Here is a 23102-nt window from a genome sequence, read left to right on the forward strand (position 1 = left end):
CAGTACAGATGGCAACAGCCTCCACATTCAGCTGGGCGAATACGTCTGCTGTGGAGTTTGCCACCTCCTGTACTGTGACAGCGAGTTTGTGGGCTTCTACCTGTAACTGTAAGGTTGCAGAGTGGGGTGACATCAGGTAGAGAGCTGCTTCAATGGCAGCGAGGGGTCGTCTGCTGCCTGGCATGGGCTTTGGGAAGGGAGGGGACTGGGAGTGATAAATTAATGGTACCGCATACCCAACATTGTAGCTCCCAGTCCAGGACAGCAGTAGGCTTTGTGGCCACAGATAAAATAGGTGCCATTGTCGGTCTGGAGATGGAGTGTCTGGGTTCCTGTCCAGCTGGTGAGGAAGGTGGTATTCTGGGTGATCCTGTTGAGGACCTGTCGGTTTAAAATGCTGCCTTCTGCAGTGGATCGGCGTGCTGCGGGAGTTAGGAGCAGGGAGTCAGTGCACCGGCTCTAGTCAGCCTCCCATCCAGATGGCTGTGTGTGTTTCAAACAGATGGAACCTGCAGGTGGCCCGTGTGTGTTAGTGTCAGCAATGGTCAGGGCTGGGGGCTCATGGGAGAGGTTGTAGGCCGGGTAAAAGCACCCTTTATATTTTTCCACGTGGTAACCTGCAGACCTCCAGCGGGCTGGGCTGTTGTCCCCATATTTGGTCATTGATGGTGGTATTTTGAGTGTGGTAACTTCAGGGGACCTGTCTGGCTCCAGGCACCATTCCGCCATGTCAGAGATATTTAAGGGGATTGAGGCTAAGGAAATACCCCCCGTGAGAGTGGACAGGGACCTAGTGCAGACCCAGCAGCGGGTTTGATTAAATCGCATACCCATGAGCCATTTTGAGGAAGGTGTTGGCCTGCAAATCACAGTGGATTATGAAATGTGCTGCCCCTTGGGCCTGTTTACCAGCAAGCCACAGTGTGATGGTCAGACAGATCAGATGGTGATGGCTGCCGCGAGCAGCTGGATTCATCCTCTGTGTTCGGAGTGGTGCCTTCCTCTGTGTGGTCCCTGTTCAGAGGTTGTGGAGCCCTCTTGCAGCGGGTGGTATGTGTCCATTCGGGCCATCCTTCCGGTTTCACAGCAGTCCGGATTGTCATCAGGATCAGGTACAGACCTTTCCACCGAGGGGGGAGAGAGAATCTTTTTCTAGTGATTTGATCATGACATAGTCCCCAGGTCAGAACAGATGAATGGGCAATGATTGGGGTGTGGGCAATGCAGCCCTGACCTGGTTGTGTGAGCACTAATGCTCCTGCTAAGGGCCTGGACATTTCAACTCCCCCTCCCACTCCACCAAGGATATGCAGGTCATTGGACTCATCCACCGCCAAACCACAACAACCCGACGGTCGGAGGAGGAGCGTCTTATCTTCCGACTGGGAACCCTCCAACCGCAGGGGATGAACTTGGACTTCACCAGTTTCTTCATCCCCCCTCTCCCCACCTTGTCTCAGCCGGATCCTTCCAGCCCGGCACCGCCTTCCTGACCTGCAGTCTTCTTCTTGACCTCTCCGCCTCCACCCTACTCCGACCTATCACCCTCACCTTGACCTCTTTCCACCTGTCACATTTCCAACTCCCCTCCTCCAAGTCCCTCCTCCCTACCTTTTATCTTCTCCTGCTGAACACTCTCTGCTCATTCCTGAAGAAGGGCCTGTGCCCGAAACGTCGAATCTCCTGTTCCCTGGATGCTGCCTGACCTGCTGTGCTGTTCCAGCAATAAAGTTTCAACCTGGACATACCCTAGTGGGGCCTCTTGTGTCAGAAGCAGGGCTGTGTCTGTGGTGAGTGTCAGGGGTCTGGTGGCAGTGGGCATAGGCTGCCCCATAAGTACTTGAAAAGGGGTGAGCACAGCTGTTCAGTTTGGCTGCGTATGTGTAGCATAGAGGGCAAGTGGCAAGGCGTCTGACCAGGTCAGTCCTGTTTTCTGGGTGGTTTTAGTTAGTGTGGTCTTCAGGATGCCATTCATCCGCTCAACCATGTCTGACAACGGATTGCTTGGGGATGGGGTGTCGCTGTGGTATCCCTTGTGCCTCGCTAATGCCGGTCACGAGCTAAGCCGTGAGTGAGTCCCCCTCTCCGTCGTTATGCTACTGGGAACTCCAAATCTGGGGATGACATCCTTTAGGAGCATTTTACTACCATACATGCATCATCCTTTCTTGTGGGAAATGCTTCCATCCATTCGGAGAACATGTCTCTGATGACCAGGATGTACTTGTAACCCTGTATTTGTGTGTGAAGTCAATCTGTAAGAGGCTGAAAGGCCCCTCAGGAACTGGCAGGTACTTGACAACTGGCTTCCCTGCATTGTTCTGCAGGCAGATGAGGCACTGTGACAGCAGGACTTGGGCAGCGGCAGTGAATCCTGGTCCATACCAGGACTGCGTTACAGTGTGGATCATGCCCCTCTTGCCTGTATGGCCAATGCTGTGGGCTGCTAGGGCCAGTGTGTGTAGGTGGGCACTTGGGCAAATGATGTGGCCATCAGGGTGTATTAGCAGGTTGAGGGAAGGAGATTGTGTGGCCCCAGTGCAGGCCCAACTGTCCTTTTCCTGCTGTGGAGCAGTTTCTTGGGTAGCTTGCACAGCCTCCATGGGGTCAGGGAATATGGAAGCCTGCAGGATGTAGATGGTGGGGTGCAGTGCAACTTCCGGGCTGCTGTGTCAGCTGAGGCATTCCCGAGGGTGACCGGGTCAGTGGCTGAGGTATGGGTACGGGATTTGATAATTGCTGGGGCTGAGGGTAACAGGGCTGCTTCCAGGAGATTAGAAATCAGCGTAGCGTGTTGTAGTGGCCTCCCTGCTGACGTGATGAAGTCTCTCTGTTTCCAGAATGTGCCAAAATCGTGGATGACTCCGAAGGCATATCTGGAGTCAGGATAAGTGTTTGCTGTGTGTCCTTCAGCAATGACACAAGCCCTAGTGAGTGCAAACAGCTCTGCAGCTTGTGCAGATGTGCCATTTGGCAGTGCAGCTGACTCTAGAACTATGAAAGGAGTGCAGAGGGCACATCCTGCCAGTGTGCAGTGGTCTGAGGGCCTGAAGGATGAGCCATATGTGTAGAATATGAGGTCAGAGTTGTCTAGAGGTATTTCAGAGAGGTCAGGGCATGGGGCAACGACCTGCTGGACAAGGTCTAAACAGTTGTGTTCATCCGTAATAGTGGTCAGAGTGAGTGGAAGCAGGGTGGTGGGGTTTAGGGCAGGGGCACATTGTAGGGACATGATGGCTTTGGATAGTAAAGCAACCTCATAGCCAATTCTCTGGGTGGCAGTGAAATGTTGCTGCTGGAAATGGAGTAATCTAGTTACAATGATGCTAATCGCAAAACAGTTATCAGAGGAATGTCCTAATTCTCTACACAAAGCAACATTCTGACAGTATCGATGGATCAGGAGCTTCCATTCCTCTTCGCAGGTAGGTGCTAATGTCTCCTCTGAAGCGGTGAGGTGCTTCCATTGTCCTGTCCTGGGAGCAATGCTCTTGCTGGTGCCTCTCTGTCTGACCTGTTCTTTGTGTGGCTTTGGTATTGCTGTGTTGTGAAACTGCCCTCAGGGCCTTGTGATAGCTGTGGTACTCTGTCATTGTTAGTGGGTACTTGAGCTGTACAGGTATTCCCTTGTCTGCAAGTGCTGTCTAGTTTCACTTGTCAGCCTGCTTGGTCCCTGCTAAGACATTCTGGGTGTTTTGGTACAGTTTGGCCAATTTTGCTTTTGTGGGCCTTTTGTGGGTTGCCAGGGTGGCAGATCTTTTCCCACATACAATTACCAGGAATACTTGGAATCCTGAGAAGGATTCAAGTGAATCCTAGAGAGATGTTGCATCCCTTGGACTATTCCCAGAAAGTGAATAAACTATCAAGACTCCAATTAATTGGTAATTTTTATTTGTTTAAAAATGTGAAAACTTAATGAAGAGTTCTCCCAGTTAATCATTGGGTATTCAAATTTCTCTTCAGAATTAAAGATCATAACAAAACTGGGTGTCATTGTGGGATGTTGAATCTGTAGTATGTGCTTGGTAAAATTTGGATGAACAATATTTCAAAGTGAATTTTATCATGTTAAGTACTAAGACTTTCTGGAGAGGAAAGATTTGCCCTTGTGTGTTTTGCATTACGTAATCAAGGTCAGTTCAATAAAATATGCAGACAAGTTGATGCTAGAGTTGGGAGCTGTGGCAAAATATCAGAAATAATGCAGGCAGTAGCACGGCAATTAAGGTTAGAAAGTTAGCTAAAAAAATTATAAAAACAGGTGGAAAGTTTTGTCAGCTTTTCTTAAAAAAAAAGTTAACAAAAATGAGTCTGGGGATTCAGTAACGGAGGATAAAGAGATGGCACATGAATTGAAAAGAGTTTGAATCTGACTTCACTAGAGAGGATACAAGTAACACCCTGGAACTAGCTGTAAATCAGGAATTGAAAGGGAGGGAGGAACTGAAGAAAATTACAATCACCAAGAATTAGTACTGAGTAAACTGTTGGAACTACGAGCTGATAAGTCCCGGGTATTTGAAGGAATTCATCCTAGACTCTTAAAGAGAAATTAGCGAGTGAAATAAGACCATAAGACATAGGAGTGGAAGTAAGGCCATTCAGCCCATCGAGTCCACTCTGCCATTCAATCATGGCTGATGGGCATTTCAACTCTACTTACCCGCATTCTCCCCGTAATAGTTAATGTATTGGTTTTAATTTTCCAAACCTCATTAGTTTCAGGGATGGTTTCTTTAGATTGGAAAAATCCTTTCTTCAAAAAGGGAGACCGAGAACAGGAAACTGCAGACCATTTAACTTAACATATGTAATGGGGAAAATGTTCAAAGCTATTATCAAAGATATTATGACAGGGCGCTTGTATAAGTTCAAGGTAATCAGGCAGCGTGAATGTGTTTTTGTCAATGGGAAATAATGTTGTAATAATTTTTTGAAGAACGGCCTCTCCGTACTGCAACTGAGCTGATGAATCTCCAGTGCCCACAGGGAATGGAATCCCTTCCCTCAGTCCCCACATTTCCACAACTTCTCCGCAGTTCTGGTGACTTTTTGGCTCTGTGTTTCCGATGAACAATTGAAAGTGTGATCACACTCAGGAAACGTGTACAGTCACTCCCTCCTGCGAATAGTGTAATGTTTCTTCAGTCTGTGTAACTGGTTAAAGCGCTGCCCATAGTCAGCACACGGGGAGACTCTCTCAACAAGGGTAAAAGACGTACAAAGGTTGAGCAGCGAGACAAAATGCAAAAGCAATAAAATGTCGAACCACGGGGAAAACGTATTGTGGCTCGACCCCTTTTTTTCCTATTGGCATTTGAACACTTAAAATCTGTCAGGAACACCAGCATCCGATAGAGCATACAGCGCGTGTTTGCCGGTGTCAGCAAGCCATGCGCATGCTCGCCGGGTGTCAGCAAAAACACTGGGTATGATCATCGCAGTCCGCACAAAAAGGCGCGCGATCTTCTTTTGATTGACCAATAGGGAGTACAGGAGGACCAGAAGGAGTCTAGTCCTCCTGCCAATCAGAGCCACCCCATTGTCTGAATGCGGAAGTTGGACCCTGAGTTTCTGAAGCTGCTGCTCCTGCTCCTGTTTCTCTGAATGAAGATTGAGCTTCACCCAAGACTGCAATCTCCTTCCTCTGTCCAACATCTGTGAGTACGGCACTCTCTTCTCTCACCACCTTTTCCATTTCTTTTTTTTTCATTCAGGGCTTCAGTTGTTGACTTGCAGCAACTGAAAGGAAAGGCAGTGAATCGGGGTGGACAGACTCGAGAAACGTTGCTCCACGTCTGTGTCGCAATTGGCAAAATAGACATGCAGGAGGCTGGAAGAACAAGCCAGGTCGCATCAGGAGGTGGAGAAGTCGATGTTTCAGGTGTAACCCTTCTTCAGGATTGGGGATAGGTGCAGATAAAGAGTGTCCTTGGGGCAGGGTGGTGAATTGGGGATAGGTGAAAGGTCTGACCTGGTTGGTGAATGGGAGGAATAAATCTGGTTCATGAGTGATGAGGGGGAGGAGCTGAGATGGGAGTCGTTTGGGGGGGGGGGGGGGAGAGGAGAATGGGAAGTGAGGTTATTTGAGACTGGAGAACTCAATGTTGAGTCCTCTCGGCTATAGGCTGCCCAGGCGGAAGATGAGGTGTTGTTCCTCCAATTTGCTGTTTGGTTCATTGTGGTAATGGAGAAGGCCTAAGATAATCTTTTCAGAAAGGAAGGGGGAAGGGGAATTAAAGTGGGTAGTGACTGGGAGGTCCAGTCAACCTCTGTGGACCTGCCTGCGATGCTCAGCAAACCGTTCCCAAGTTTATGCTCAGTCTCCCCAATGTAGAGAAGACCACAATTGGAAAACATGAGAAAAAGAGTACAACAATGTGAAGTTGTGAAAAAGAGCAGAAAGGAAGTGTATTATTTAAATGGTGATATACTGAGATGTGGAGAAAGTGAGATCTGCAGATACTGGTGATTAGAGTCAGTAAGTGTGGCGCTGGAAAAGCACAGCAGGTCAGACAGCATCTGAGGGGCAGGACAGTCGATGTTTCAGGCACAAGGGAATAGGGAATGATATGTGGATGTAGAAAGGGGGCTCAGTGTCTTTCTACACCAGTCACTGCCAGTTGTCAGACAGGTGCAGCAAGCAATCAGCAAGGCAAGTGGTATATTAGCAAGAGGAATTGTGTTCAGAATTGTGGATGCCTTCCTGCAGTTAGTGGTCATTGAATATATTCAAGGCTGAGTTCATCTGAGTTTTGAGCAACAATAAAGTGGATGTTTATGGGAGAAAGCAAGAAAATGTTTTTAAGACAAGTACAGAACAGTTACAGTCATACAGCAAAAAAAACAGACCATTCAGTCCAACTAGACCACGTTGAATATATTCACAAACTAATCTAGTCCCACCTACCTGTGTTTGGCCCATATCCCTCCGAACCTTTCCTATTCATGTAATTAACCAAATGTCTTTTGAAAGTAACATCACTTCCTCTGGACATTCATTCCACACGTGAACTACTGTATTTAAAAAAAAAAGCTGCCTCAAGTCTTTTCAACCCCCACCTGAGGGAAATGACACCTGCCATTCACCTCATGTATACTTCTCATGATTTTATAAACCTCTATAAGGTCACTTCTCAACCTCCTGTGCTCCAGTGAAGAAAGTCCCAGCCTATCCACCGAGATGTAGGAAGATTCATATCCAGTTATGGTCTGTTCAATGCTGGTTCAGGCTCCAAAGACCAAATGACCAACTCCTGCTCCCAATTCTCACGCTCTGTGTCCAAAGTTAAAAATCAAAAACACAGGATTATGGTCCAACAGGTTTATTTGGAAGCACTAGCTTTCAGATTGCTGCTCCTTCATCGGGTGGTTGTGAAGAATACCATTGTAAGACACTGAATTTATAGCAAAAGTTTACAGTGGGATGTAACTGAAATTATATATTGAAAAAGACCTGGATTGTTGTTAAATCTCTCCTCTTTTAGAATAACCATGTTGGTTTTAGTTCTTTCATATGTAAATAGCAAAACCTTTTTTAAAAGTTACATTCCCAATTGGTATCATGTTGTCCCAGATAACGTATTGAAGGTGTGAGTTTCCCTGTGTGAGGCTGTCTGTACCACAACGGTTAGACTGATTCTAATCTTAAAAAATGGATTAACAGAATCTTACTTGGATTCATACAGTTTGTGTCCAGGACAGCAAGAGACCATCAGATATAGGAACAGCAATTAGGCCATTCAGCCCATTGGGTTTGCTCATACCATTCAATTGTGGCTGTTAAGTTTCTTATCCGCGTTCTCCTGCTTTTTCCCCGTAACCCTCGATCCCCTTGATACTCAAGAACCTATCTATCTCAGTCTTACATATCCTCAGTGACCTGGCCTCCACAGCCTTCTGTGGCAGTTAATTCCATAGATTCATTACTCTCTGGCTGAAGACGTTTCTCCTTACCTCCAATGTAAAGGGTCTTCCCTTTACTCTAAGACTGTGCCTCGAGCCCGAGTCTCTCCTCCCAATGGAAAGATCTTCCCAACGTCCACTCTGTCCAGGCCGTTCAGTATTCTGAATGTTTCAATTAGATCTCCCCTGAGTGTGGGCCTGTTAAACAGCATGAACCAGACCCTTCAGGATGAAATACAGCAGGGATTAGGTTCTACAAAGTGAGAAGGGAGGGACAGTGTGTGGGATGGAGATTTTCAGCTTCTCGAGAATGAGAGGAAGCAGAATTCACTATAAATTAGAATTGATCGGATGGACCAATGGGCCAAGGAGTGGCAGATGGAGTTTAATTTAGAGAAATGAGGTTTTGCATTTTGGTCAAGCAATCCAGGCAGGACTGGCACAGTGAAGGGGAGTGTTGCTGAACAAAGAGACCTTGGAGTGCAGGGTCATAGCTCCTTGAAAGTGGAGTCGCAGGTAGACAGGATAGTGAAGAATGTGTTTGGTATGCTTTCCTTTATTGGTCAGCATATTGAGTATAGGCATTGGGAGATCATGTTGTGGCTGTACATTGGTAAGGTGACTTTTGGAATAGTGCGTCCAGTTCTGGTCTCCCTGCTTTCGGAAAGAACTTGTGAAACTTTGAGAGGGGTCGGAAAAGATTTGCGAGGATGTTGCTAGACTTGGAGGGTTTGGACCACAGGGAAAGGCTGAGTAGATCCAGGATATTTTCGCTGGAGCATCGGAGGCTGAGGGGCAGCCTTATAGGGGTTTATAACGAGCATGGATAGGGTGAATATCCAAGGTCTTTTCCCCAAGGTAGGAGAGTCCAAAACTAGAGGGCATATGTTTGAGGTGAGAGGGGAATGATTTAAAAGGGCCCTGAGGGGCAACTTTTTCACGCAGACGGTTGTGGATGTATGGAACGAGCTGCCAGAGGAAGTGGTGAGGCTGGTACAATTATCTTTTAAATGCATCTGGCTGGGTACATGAATAGGAATGGTATAGAACCATAAGAGCCACATGCTGGCAAATGGGACCAGATTAATTTTGGATATCTGTTTGGCACAGACGAGTTTGACCAAAGGGTCTGTTTCCGTGCTGTATGACTAATTGGCTTCGGTGAAAGCAGGAGTCTGGTTGTGAAGACTGGACTTTCAGAGCAACTTTCAAAGATTTTTTGCCCTTACTGGGAGCAGAAGAAATTACAATGAAATATTTGATTTGTGAGAGAGCAACTGAGTGAGTGTGGACATTTGGGATTTTGGTGGAAAGTGGGAATTCATTGCCCTGTGGGGATCAAACCCTCCCTATCCAGTCATTTCAGCTGGTGGATGAGACTCGGCAGTTCATGCAGGCAGTCAATCCAGATAATATTTTATAAATTCCGGCTTTGAAAATAAAACCAGTCTGACTCACGACTGAGATACAGGCAAACTCTGACCTCATACCTTTAATGCATTGTCTGAGCTGAGCTGCCACCTTTTGTTGTAAAGCCTTATGTTATCTTGAGAGGGTGCCTTACAGGAAGTTCTGGGATTTACATATTAATGATACCTGCAATCCATTCTAAAAGATGAAAGACTTAACAATCCAGATTTGACCGATATATCATTTCAGTGGCAGGCCACAAATGTCTTTCCATAAATTCTGTGCCTTATGGTCTTATTCTCCACAACCACCTGATGAAGGAGCAGTGCTCTGAACGGGTCCTTCCAAATAAACCTGTTGGACTATAACCCGGGTTTGTGTGATTTTTAACCTTTACCCAGGTTAGGGTGGATTGACCATGCTAAATTATGCATAGTGCCCAGGGATGTGCAGGTGAGGGTGGATTGCACATGTTAAAGTACTCATCATGCCCAAGGAGGTGCAGGTTTGTGTGGGTTAGCCATGCTAACTTACACATAGTGTCCAGGGATGTGCAACGTAGGGTGGATTGGCCAAGGGGTATGGGCCAAGTGCTGGCAAATGGGACTAAATTGATTTACAATATCTGGTCAGCATCGTCGAATTGGACCAAAAGGTCTGTTACTGTGCGGTATATCTTAATGACTCTGGCTTTCTGCTAACGTTTGCCACGTCTCTTCTGTTCAGTTTCTCTCTGGTGTCTGTGTTAATACCTTGACGTGTCTGGTTATTCCTCAAGCTGCATTCCCGATTCATCCTGAATTGACACATTTTGTTTTGCTTCCCAACATCAGACCTGCTCACTCTCGGCAGTATCCCAATGTTGTGAAAGATGTTAACTTTCAGGTGGAGTTATCCAATATGTAAATCTTGACGTTTTTGCTGTTCTGATCCTGAATCAGCACCTTCAGGAGAATTACTTAGAGCGGAGTGAGAACAGAGAGGGGGAGAGGGAGAGAAGGATGTTGCTTTCAATTTTGTGGAATAACAAAAAAGAATGCTCCACAGAAAGTAGAATAGCTTGTTCTGAATTTCTACCCTGCACTGACAGTGATGACTTTTGTAATCTCTTTTTCCAGAGTATTTGAAGATCTGAAGACAAAAGTTTCAAAATGAACAGATGAAGGCCTTATGCCTGAAATGTTGACTCTTCTGCTCCTCGGATGCTGCATGACCTGCTGTGCTTTTCCAGCGCCGCACTTTTCAACACTGACTCTCCCCCATCTGCGGTCCTCGCTTTCACGTCAATATCTGACAGTCACTCAATCGACTGGGACAGCCACGATTTTTGATTACAATTCTGTGAGAAGGAGCAAAGCTTTTTAGTTCCTATTTCAGTACATTTTCATTATCAGTGGGACTGGATGAGAGACCCTACTGTTGCTGCGTACTAGAGTGGAGCCTGAAACAGTTATACGCCCTGGAAAGAGGAACTCACAGCAGTGAGGGGCAGGACATGCGTTTACTTGTGGCTGAAGCTTTGGACATGGAGAAACCGTGGAAGTGTGGTAACTGTGGGAAAGGCTTCCGTACTCCGTCTGACCTGGAGATTCATCGGCGCATCCACACCGGGGAGAGGCCGTTTTCCTGTCCCAAGTGCGGGAAGGGCTTTACCCAGGTCTCTACCCTGCTTCGGCACCAGCGGATCCACACGGGGGAGAGGCCTTTCAGCTGTCCCGAGTGTGGGAAGGCCTTCAGCGATTCATCCTCCCTACTGACCCACCGGCGAGTCCATACGGGGGAGAGGCCCTTCAGCTGTCCCGAGTGTGGGAAGGCCTTCAGCGATTCCTCCACCCTGCTGACCCACCGGCGAGTCCATACGGGGGAGAGGCCCTTCAGCTGTCCCGAGTGTGGGAAGGCCTTCAGCGATTCCTCCACCTTGCTGAGGCACCAGCGGGTCCACACGGGGGAGACCCCCTTCAGCTGTCCCGAGTGCGGGAAGGCCTTCAGCTGTTCCTCCAATTTGCTGACCCACCAGCAGGTCCACACAGGGGAGAGGCCCTTCAGCTGTCCTGATTGCGGGAAGGCCTTCAGCTATTCCTACTCCCTGCTGAGGCACCAGCGGGTCCACACGGGGGAGAAGCCCTTCAAATGTTCCGAGTGTGGGAAGGCCTTCAGCTATTCCTCCTCCCTGCTGACCCACCGGCGAGTCCATACGGGGGAGAGGCCCTTCAGCTGCCCTGAGTGTGGGAAGGCTTTCACCCGCTCATCCCACCTCCGGAGCCACCAGCGACTTCACGTGCCATCGCAGGGGGACTGACAAAGCGACTGCCGAGTGCCGTTATCGACTGGACTATTAACCCAGTTCTGGGATCTGTTGGGTTTGAATACCACTGCGGCAGATGGCGGAATTGGAATACGGTCAGAATCTAACGATGAAACCATTTTCTGTGGGTGGGGGGGAAGGGGAGAGAAAACCCCAATCTGATTCACGCCCTTTTTAGGGAAGGGCACTGCCATTGTGGGAAAGGATTAACTCAGTCGTCCCAGCTGCATCCTTTATCTGGTTTGGCCTACACGTGACTCCAGACCCACAGCAGTCTGTTTCACTCCACACTGCCCCCGTTCCCGGCCCCACGGGTTAAGGCTGTACCAAGGATCCAATTACAAAGGGACAACTCTGTGCTGACCGATAGTAAAGAAAGTGAGGTGGGGTGGGGGGGCGGGGGAGTGTGTGCGCTTTGACCTTGAGCTATTTAAAAAGCAGCTACTTTCTCTACATCTTTTTGCTGGGGGAGGGATCTGAAGCTGTAACAAAGTTGGGTCACAATAAAGATTACCTGAACTTACTGCCGGGCTCAGACTCTCATTGAAAGCTTTGAGCTCCAGATGGATTTTTGTTTTAAAGCTGCTCATTTCTTCCAGCCTCCTGCACCAAGTTTCTAATGTCGTGTATCAGGTGGAGCAGTGAATGAGTAGCTAGTATCGTTAGAAATTGTAAATGTTTAAGGAGGTACAGGTACTGCATCGTTTCATCAGCATTGTAAAGGTTACTGGCTGCACTGGGAGGTGTGGGCTGTGTTCACTCGAAACTCTTATCTTTAAAATTGAGAATAGCTAAAATGATATATTCAGAAACATCATTGAAGTCTAAACACATTTCAATTTTTTAAAAGAGCTGCTGAAATCTTTCTGAAACTTGCACTGGAATATGTGCAGTTAGGCCACAGCTCAGGACAGGCTGTAAGGGGTGAATGACCTATTCCTCATTTTGTGAAATTGTTTTCAACTATGTAGACATAGTCATAGAGTTGTAGAGCCTGAAACAAACCCTTCAGTCCATACCTTAAATGAAGCTGGTGACCCATTTGCCAGCATTTGGCCCATGTTCATCTGTACCCTTCCTATTCATCCCCATCTAGATGCCTTTTAAATGTTGTAATTGTACCAGCCTCCACCACTTCTGGCAGTTCATTCCATACACGCACCACCCTCTGCGTGAAAATGTTGCCCCTCAGATCCCTTTCCCCACTCACCTTCAACCTGTGCCCCTTTAGTACTGGACTCCCCTACCTGGGGAAAGACCTTGGGTATTCACCCTATCCATGCCCCTTACAAATGTCTATAATTTTAAGGAGGAGAAAATGAGGACTGCAAATGCTAGACATCATTTTCCACACCCCCCCCCCCCACTTTATCCCAGTCCCGTGCCTTCAACTCAGCACGCCCTCTTGACCTGTCCATCAACTTTTCAATCTATCAGCTCCACCCACTTCTCCAACCTATCCATCGCCAAACCGTTACTACCCGATGCCTGGAGGAGGAACACCTCATATTCTGCCTTGCAACCCTGCAACCCCACAGGACAAATGTGGATTTCAACAGTTTCCTCACCTCCCCCACTTTATCCCAGTCCCAAGCCTCCAACTTGGCGCTGCCCCTTCTGACCTGTCCATCATTTTTTCCTATCTATCTGCACCATAACCCCCTCCGAACTATCATCTTGCCACCCCAACCCCCACCTCTCTCTCTCTCTCTCTCTCTCTCTCTCTCTCTCTCTCTCTCTCTCTCACACACACACACACACACACACACACACACACACACACACACACACACACACACACATCCATACACCTACCTTCATCTACCTATGGCATTCTCAGCTACCTTATCCCCAACCCCACCCTCTTCCCATTTATCTCTCAGCACCCCCGGCCCACAAGCCTCGTTCCTGATGAAGGGCTTATGCCCAAAACATCAATTCTCCTGCTCCTTGGCTGCTGCCTGACCTGCTATGGTTTTCCAGCACCACACTCCCGGCATAATTTTAAGGTAATTGGAGGAAGGTTTCAGGGAGATGTCAGAGTAGGTTCTCTACTCAGATAGTGGTGGCTGTGTGAAATGCGCTGTCAACAGTGGTAGTGGAGTCAGATACATTAGGGACATTTAATCGACTCTTGGATAGGTACATGAAAGTTAGTACAATAAATGGTATGTAGGTCAGTCTGATCTTAGAGAAGGATAAAGGGCCGGTACTGCATCGAGTGCCGAAGGGCCTGTACTGTGCTATGTACCTAAGTAGAGTTAAAAGTTTTGTTTTATCAGCAGTACAGTCAGATCCGAGCAAACCAAGGACATGCAGGTCATACTGCGCTTAGATAGAGTGAGGCATACAGGGTTACAGCTGCACAAGAGGTGCGCAGAAGCAACATTAGATTTCAAATTGGAGAGCTCCATTCAGCAGTCTAATAATGGCAGGGAAGAAGCTATTCTTGAACCTGTTGGTACATGTGTTCAAGCTTCTGTATCTTCTGCCTGACAGAAGATGGTGCAGGAGATCATTCCCGGGGTGGGAGGGGTCTTTGAGGTTGGTAGCCTTTCCACGACAACGAGAAGTGTAGATGGATTACATGAGTGGGAGGTTGGCTTCCGTGATGGACTGTGCTGTGCACACCACCTTCTGTAATTTCTTCCGGTCCTGGGCAGAGCAGTTGCCGTAGCAGGACGTGATGCACCCAGATTCAATGCTTTCTGTGGTGCATCTGTAAATGTTGGTGAGTGTCATTATGGACATGCTGAATTTCTTGAGCATCCTGAGGAAGAAAAGGCATTGTTGTGCTTTCTTGACCGTTGCATGGGTACGTTTAGATATTTAGCCACTCCTTTCTCACTATTACTAACTCCTTTACTTGATGCAGTCAGTCAGTTTCATACCTTGTGCTAAATATTATGAAGGGCAAAGGTCGTGTACATACATAATATGAAATCTTTAAACTTGTATTCATTTTAAAGAGCAGAACAACGTATTTATGGTAAAAATGGGTAAACTTAACAGGTTTTATGAAGGGTGAGAGTGGGAAGTATGTGGAGGTGCATGTTAAAACAGGACAGAGTCTGCATGGCTTTGACAACAGGAGGTCATGTCTGACAAATCTATTAGGATTCTTTGTGCAGGTAGTGAGTAAGTTAGACAAAGGGAGAGCCAGTGGACGTGAGCGATTTGGATTTCCAGAAGGCCTTTGACAAGGTGCCGTGCAGGAGGCTGCTAAGTAAGATAAGAGTCCCTGGTGTAGGAGCAAGGTACTGGCACGGATAGAGGATTGGCTGACTGGCAGAAGGCAGAGAGTTGGCATAAAGGGGTCTTTGGAGTTCCAAAGGGGTCCATGTTGAGAATGCTTGGACAGCCCAGGAGAATGGTCAGAGAAGGGGCAGATGGAATACAATGTGGTAAAGTCTGAGGTTATGCACTTTGGTGGGAAGACCAGAAACAGAGACTGTTCTCAAAATGGGAAAGGCTTCGGAAATGTGAAACAGAAAGGGATTGGGGAATCCCAGCTCAGGGGGAGGATTGTACCATTCATTCGGGATGGTGTGGAAAGGATCGTACCATTGAGATTTGGCAGGATTGTACCCTTAATGGCTGTGGGGGAGTAAAGGATTATACCATTCAGAGGGGAACGATTGCATCATTCAAAGGTGGAGGGTTGTGGAGGAGAGGATTGTACCATTCACATCATTGGGTGTGGATTGTACCATTCACAGAGAGAATTATTTATTTTTATTTTTCAGAATTTCCAGGATACAGGACATATGCCAATTTTCCCCACCAGAAATCGACTGAAACTGGGTGCACTAAAAAAATCCAGCAGGAAGATTATCAGTAAAAAAGGTCTAGTTTCAGTCATAGCAGTTAAAGACTTATAGAGTCACATGCACAGAAACAGACACTTCATTCAACTCATCCATGCTGACTAGATGTTCCAATCTGGCCCAGTTCCAAGTTCCAGCATTTGCTCCATATTCCTCTAAATATGAACTATTCATCTAGACACCTTTTTAAATGTTGTAATTGTACCCACCACTACCTCTGGCTGCTCATTCCATAACACTCTACCTTCTGCATGAAAACATTGCCCCTTAGTTCCTTTTTAAACATTTCCCCCTCTCATCTTAAGCTTCTACCTTCTAGTTTTGGACTCCTCCATCTTGGGGGAAAAGACCTTGGCTATTCGCCCTATCCATGATTTTCATGATTTTATAAAACTTCTAAGGTCACCCCTCAGCCGCCTCCGCTCCAGGGGGAACAGCCTCAGCCTAGTCAACTTCTCCCTATAGCTCAAATCCTCCAACCCTGGGAACATCCTTGTCAATCTTTTCTGAACCCTTTCAAGTTTCACAACATCCTTCCAAGAGGAAGGATGCTGGAATTGTACACTTATTCCAAAAGGGGCCTAAACATTCTCCTGTACAGCCACAACATGACCTCTCAAATCCTATACTCAATACTCTGACCAATAAAGGAACGTATACCAAACACCACCTTCACTATCCTATCTATCTGCAACTCCACTTTCAAGGAACTGTGAACTTGCACTCCAAAGTCTCTTTGTTCAACAACACTCCCTAGAACCTTCCCATTAAGTGTAGATGTGCTGCTCTGATTTGTTTTTCCAAAATGCAGCACCTCGCATTCATCTAAATTAAACTCCATCTGCCACTCTTCAGCCCATTGGCACATCTGATCAAGATCCCATTGTAATCTGAGGTAACATTCCTCATTATTCACTACACCTCCAATTTTGGTGTCATCAGTAAACCTACTAACTATACATCTATGTTCACATCCAAGTCATTTGCATAAAAAACACAGAAAGGAGTGGACCTAGCACCGATCCTTGTGGCACTTCAGTGGTCACAAGCCTCCAGTCTGAAAAGCAACTCTCCACCACCACCTTCTACCTTTGAGCCAGTTCTGTATACAAAGGGCTAGTTCTCTCTGTATTCCATAAGATCTAACCTTGCTAACCAGTCTCCCTTGGGGAACCTTGTCAAACACCTTACTGAAGTCCATATAGATCGTGTCCATTGCTCTGCCCTCATCAATCTTCTTTGGTACTTCTTCAAAGCACTCAATCAAATTTGTGAGACCTGATTTCCTATGCACAAAGCCATGCCGACAATCCCTAATCAGTCCTTGCTTTTCCAATTATGTATAAACCCTGTCTCTCAGGTTTCACTCCGACAACCTGCCCACCACCGATTTCAGGTTCTCTGGCTTTTCCTTATCACCTTTCTTAAATAGTGGTACCACGTTAACCAACCTCCAGTTTTCTGGCACCTCTCCTGTGACTATCAATGATACAAATATTTCAGCAAGGGGCCCAACAATCACTTCCCGTAGCCTCCCACAGAGTTCTCTGGTACACCTGATCAGGTCCTGGAGATTTATCCACCTTCGTGTTTCAAGACATCCAGCACCACCACCTCTGTAATATGGACATTTTTAAAGATGTTACAATCTATTTCCCTACACTCTATATTTTTTATGTCCTTCTCCAGAGTAAACATTGATGCAAAATACTTGTTTAGTATCTCCCCCATCTCCTGTAGTTCCACACATTGGCTGCCTTGCTCATCTTTGATGTGCCCTATTCTCTCCCCAGTGACCCTTTTGTCCTTAATGTATTTGTAAAAACACTTTGGCAAATAGGGTTAAGGAGAGTCCAATGTTATCTCATGTCCAGTTTTTGCCCTCCTGGTTTCCCTTTTAAGTATACTCCTACTACCTTTATACTCTAAGGATTCACTCAATCTATCCTGTCTATACCTGACATATGCTTCCTCCTTTTTCTGAACCAAACAATCAATTTCTCCAGTCATCCAACATTCCCTACACCTACCAGACATTCCTTTCACCCTAACAGGAATATACTGTCTCTGGATTCACGTTATCTCATTTCTGAAGGCTTCCCATTTTCCAGCTGTCTCTTTACCTGCAAACATCTGCCCCCAAACAGCTTTTGAAAGTTCTTGCCTATTACTGTCAAAATGAGACATTCTCCAATTTAGAATTTCAACTTTTAGATCTGGTCTATCCTTTTCCATCACTATTTTAAAATTAAGAGAATTATGGTCACTGGCCCCAAAGTGCACCCCCACTGACACCTCAGTCAGCTGTCCTGCCTTATTTCCCAAGAGTAGGTCAAGTTTTGCAACTTCTCCATAGATATATCCACATACTAAGTCAGAAATCTTTCTTGAACATGCTCAATAAATTCCTCTCCATTTAAACCCTTAAACCTATGGCAGTCCTGGTCTATGGTTGGAAAGTTAAATCCTCTACCATATCCATATAAGGGGAAATGAGTTTAAAACTGGGCACAATCCTCCAGGTGCAGTTTCAGCAACACTTCCTTCCCTTTATGTTCTATTCCTTTAGCGATAAAAGCGAATGCTGCATTCACTTTCTTACTTATCTACTGTACCTGCATGCTAGTTTTCTGAACCAAACAATTATGACTCATTAATGAGGATACCCAGATCCCTCTGCACCCCAGATCACCCCAAACCCTCTCTTAGATAATAGGTTGCTTTGCTGGTTTTGTTTTTGATCAAAATGCATGACCTCACACTTATCCACCTTAAACTCCATCTGCCACATTTTGGCCCACTCTCCTAACCTATCCAGATCCATTTGTAAGGTTCATATATCCTCATTGCAATCTACCATCATGCCTATTTATGTGTCATCCACAAATTTGGCAAATGAGCCTTTTATACGTGTATCCAAGTCACTAATGTAGATTGTAAATAGCTGGGGTCCAAGGACCCAACCCTGTGGCACCTGACTAGTTACTTCTTGCCATCCAGAAAAAAAAGCCATCAATTTGGACTGTCTGTCTTCTGCCCATCAGCCAGCCACCTATCCAAGCTGATAAATCAGCCCATATCGCATATGATCTAACCTTGCGAGTTAACGCTTTCTGTGGCACTTTAGCAAATGCCTTCTGAAAAGCCAGATATATTACATCTACAGGACCCCTATTATCCACTTGTTACATCTATGAAGAACTTAGTCAAATCTGATTTGCCCATCATAAAACCATGCTGACTCTGATAGACAGAGTTTTGACTTTTCAAACATCCTGATATTGCTTCCTTGATAATTGACCCTAACACCTTCCCAACAACAGATGTTAAACTAACTGGTCTGCAATTTCCCACATATTGCCTGCCTCCCTTTCTGAATACAGGCATTACATTAGCATTTTTCCAATCCACTGGAACCATAAGATCCTAAGATATAGGAGCAGAAACTAAGCCATTCAATCATGGCTGAAACGTTTCTCAAATCCATTCTCCCGCTTTCTTTGATCACCTTGACAATCAAGAACCTACCTATCTCTGTATTAAATAAACTCAATGAATCTTTCTCATGTCCAGGGAATATTGTAACTAATGAATCCACAATCTCCACTGCCACTTCCTTTAGTACCCTAGGATGTAGGCCATCAGGCCCAGGGGATTTGTTTGCCCTCAATCCTAACAGTGTACCTATCGACGTTGATTGTTTAAGTTCTACCTTTTGTATAGCCTTTGACTTGCTCGTTCCAATACGAATGGTACTGCTGTCCTCTAACGTGAAAACTGAGGAAAAGTATTGATTTAGCAGCTCTGTCATTTCAGTGTTCCCCTTATTAACTCACCTGCTTCACCTTCCAAGGAACCAACATTTACTTTAGCGACTCTGTTCCCTTTGGCAGACCAACAGAAGCTTTTGATATTTTATGCTATGTTTCTTTCGTAATTTACCTTACCTATTTCTATTCATCTTTGAAAATCCCTTTGTTTGTGTCTGGAAGTTTTCCGATGTTTCAGCTTTCCAAAGGTCTGGAGTAACATTCCTGAACAGGCTGACAATGAAAAAGAAACCCACCTTTCAGGTGGCTGGGGGCGGGGAAAACCAACCCCCATTGTTCCCTATTGGTTGGAGGGCTCCCCAGCCACGCCCCCTCAGTTGGTGACGACGTCGTCGGGACCACGCCCCCTGTAAGTTGGCGCATGTGCAATGGGACAAAGACAGTGTGACTGAGTGTGGGAGAGGAATGGCGCCGGCGGCTGAAGGAACAAGAACAGGAGCCGCTGGAAAAGCTGAGCAGGTCCGGCAGCTCGTGTCGGGAGGAATGTGAGGAGGTGGTTCGGGTCCGGGGATCCTCCTTCAGAACAGGACCAGGTTTCAGGAACATCCCGGGGAGGTCGCCAGGCCCGAGCGCCAAGACCTGGCTCCTGCCCCCGGGGAGAGGAGACAGTGAGACAGGGTAGGATTGGGACCCGCGGGAGGAGGGAGACTGGGGAGTTTATAAACTCCGAGGGGGAGGCCTGAGGCCTCCAATAGAAGCCCCACAGGCCCAGTGTTTACTTCACCGGCGAAGAAGCTCTCGGGTTGCCCGGGCAACCGGCCGCCAGCTTTGTGAGGGTCAGGCGCCTGTTGTCTTGGGACGGGGTTGTTGGATTGTTGTATAATATTGATCTCCTCTGTACTTTTAATCTTGAATATTTTAAAAATGTGCACTGGCTTCAATTTCTGAATTCTAAGTACAGAAGCAAAATATAAACATCTCCCAACATGTGCATAGGGGCCAAGACTGCCTCAAGATTTACTGAGGTGCTGAATCAATAGCTCTTTCCCTTTTGATTAATGAAGGTGGTGCTCAGCAGACTCCTGCACACAGCCTGTTCTGTCAGCCTTTATGGGAAAGATAGGATAGCAAAACCGAGACACCAATGTAGCCAAGTAATCTGAAGTCACACTTTGGTGCTTTAATCGCCTCAAACGCATGCCATTCAGAATAATGTCAAGGCCATAGGGGTACCAGGCTCCCCAAGATAGCCAGGATGGATAACAAAGAGGAGAGCTGAAGTGTTATCCTTATCAAGCCTGTAACGTCTTCACAAATCTCTAACAAGTTAGACTACTAATTTTGACCAGAATAAGTATTACTGGAAGCTTCTCCACCAAATTTAAACTGGCAGGCGGGACTAGATTGGGTTGGGATATCTGGTCGGCATGGACGGGTTGGACCGAAGGGTCTGTTTCCATGCTGTACATCTCTATGACTCTATAATTGCTGAGATTAACTTTACAACCTTTCTTAAACCAGGCTGCAATGTTTGCAATTCTCCAGTCTTCTGGCACCTCCTCCAAGTCCCTTCCTTCAAGATTGTTGGATGCATTTCATCAGTGCCTTGTCAAACTTTAAGTACCAAATGCTAATCGAAGACATCTTTCATGTTAATTTTGAACTCTTGGGAGGTCATGTTGCGGCTGTACAGAACATTGGTTAGGACACTGTTGGAATATTACGTGCAATTCTGGTCTCCTTCCAATGAAAAGATGTTGTGAAACTTGAAAGGGTTCAGAAACGATTTACAAGGATGTCGCCAGGGTTGGAGGATTTGAGCTATAGGGAGAGGCTGAACAGACTGGAGCTGTTTTCCCTGGAGTGTTGGAGCCTGAGGGATAACCTTATAGAGGTTTACAAATTTATGAGGGGCATGTATAGGATAAATAGACAGTCTTTTCCCTGGGTTCAGGTCTGTTTCCATGCTGTACATCTCTATGACTCTATGTTGGTTGCATCTGTAAGATCCTGAATCAGCGCCTTGAGGAGAATTAGAGTGGAGTGAGAACAGAGAGGGAGAGAGAGTGGGATGGTGCGTTCAATTTTGTGGAATAACAAAAGAAAAGTATAATCTGCAGAAAGTAGAATTGCTTGTTCAGAATTGTTACACTGCACTAAGTGTAATAACTTTTGTAATCTCTTTTTACAGAGTATTTGAAGATCTGAAGACGGAAATTTCAAAATCGCCTTATGCCCAAAGCATTGGCTCTTCTGCTCCTTGGATGCTGCCTGACCTACAGTGCTTTTCCAGTGTCATAGTTTTGAACTCTTGACTCTCCAGCATCTGCAGTCCTCACTTTCACATCAATGTCTGACAGTGACACTGGGACATCGGGACTGCAACGATTTTTGACTGTGATTCTGTGAGAAGGAGCAAAGCGTTTGCTTCCGGCTTGAATACATTTTCTGAATCAGTGGGACTGGATGAGAGACCCTACGTTGCAGCGCAGTTAGTATGGAGCCTGAAACAGTTATACGGCCTGGAAAGAGGAATTCACGGCAGGGAGGGGCTGTACCCACGTTTGTGTGCGGCTGAAGCTTCGGCCATGGAGAAACCCGAGGAATCCCGCCCGGTGAAGAAACCGTGGAAGTGTGGCAACTGTGGGAAAAGCTTCTGTGCCCCGTCTGCTCTGGAGATTCATCGGCGCAGTCACACCGGGGAGAGGCCCTTCAGCTGCCCCGAGTGCAGGAAGGGCTTTACCCAGGCATCTGCCCTGCTGACCCACAGGCGGGTCCACACGGGGGAGAGGCCTTTCAGCTGCCACGAGTGTGGGAAGGTCTTCAGCAATTCCTTCGCCCTGCTGAGGCACCAGCGAATCCACAAGGGGGAGAGGCCACTCTCCTGCCCCGAGTGCGGGAAGGCCTTCAGTGATTCCTCCCACCTGCTGACCCACCGGCGGGTCCACACAGGGGAGAGGCCCTTCAGCTGCTCCGAGTGCAGGAAGGCCTTTACCCAGGCCTCTGCCCTGCTGATCCACCAGCGGCTCCACACAGGGGAGTGGCCCTTCAGCTGCCCAGAGTGCGGTAAAGGCTTCAGCGATTCCTCCACCCTGCAGACCCACCAGCGGGTCCACACAGGGGAGAGGCCCTTCAGCTGCTGTGAATGCGGGAAGTGCTTTACCCAGGCCTCTGCCCGGCTGAGACACCAGCAGTCCCACACCGGGGAGAGGCCCTTCAGGTGCCCCGAGTGCGGGAAGGGCTTTGCCCGGGCCTCCAACCTCCAGACCCACCAGCGGACCCACACGGGGGAGAGGCCCTTTAGTTGTCCCGAGTGCGGGAAGTGCTTTACCCAGGCCATCACACTTCAGAAACACCAGCAGGTCCACATAGGGGAGAGGCCCTTCAGTTGCCCCAAGTGCAGTAAGGTGTTCACCTGCTCCTCCCACCTGCAGAGGCACCAGCAAGTTCACGTGCCATAGCAGGGGCATTGAAGGAGTGACGGCTGAGTGCCATTATCGACTGAAGTATTAACCCAGTTCCAGGGCCTCCCGGGTTCGAATCCTGCTGTGGCAGATGGTGAAATTGGAATTCAGTCAGTAATCTGGAGTTCCAAGTCTAATGATGAAGCCATTTTTGGGGGGGAGGGGGAAGAAAACCCCCATCTGATTCACTCACGTCATTTTTCAGGAAGGAAACTGCCGTTGTGGGAAAGAATTCACTCAGTCGTCCCAGCTGCATCCTTTACCCTGTCTGGCCTATGGTTGACTCTACACTGCCTTCCACCCTCTTCCCCCCCCCCCCATCCCCTCCTCCCCCCCTCCCCCATCCCCTCCTCCCCTCCTCCCCCATCCCCTCCTCCCCCATCCCCTCCTCCCCCATCCCCTCCTCCCCCATCCCCTC

The 23102-nt window shown here is 47.2% G+C and overlaps 1 protein-coding gene across 4 annotated transcripts; it reads left to right on the forward strand.

Moving 5' to 3' along the window:
- The first annotated feature begins 10841 nt into the window (after positions 1 to 10841).
- On the forward strand, positions 10842 to 23017 carry LOC148143403 (uncharacterized). Of its 4 annotated transcripts, none has more exons than XM_087974184.1 (2): positions 10842 to 11596; positions 21899 to 23017. In XM_087974184.1, exons 1-2 carry the CDS (start codon positions 10844 to 10846, stop codon positions 22679 to 22681), a joined length of 1536 nt encoding a protein of 511 aa, XP_087830310.1. In that variant the 5' UTR covers positions 10842 to 10843; the 3' UTR covers positions 22682 to 23017. The 4 variants fall into 4 exon arrangements, with proteins under 4 accessions (XP_087830310.1, XP_087830308.1, XP_087830309.1 ...); XM_087974182.1 differs by lacking the exon at positions 10842 to 11596 and adding an exon at positions 19659 to 19739 and having other exon boundaries at positions 21412 to 23017; XM_087974183.1 differs by lacking the exon at positions 10842 to 11596 and adding an exon at positions 19747 to 19765 and having other exon boundaries at positions 21412 to 23017.
- The last annotated feature ends 85 nt before the right edge of the window (positions 23018 to 23102 follow it).

The sequence above is a fragment of the Chiloscyllium plagiosum genome, unplaced genomic scaffold (assembly GCF_037043375.1).
Source record: "Chiloscyllium plagiosum isolate Xiang-an unplaced genomic scaffold, Cpla_swu_hap1 HiC_scaffold_27, whole genome shotgun sequence".
Classification (NCBI taxonomy): Eukaryota; Metazoa; Chordata; class Chondrichthyes; order Orectolobiformes; family Hemiscylliidae; genus Chiloscyllium; species Chiloscyllium plagiosum.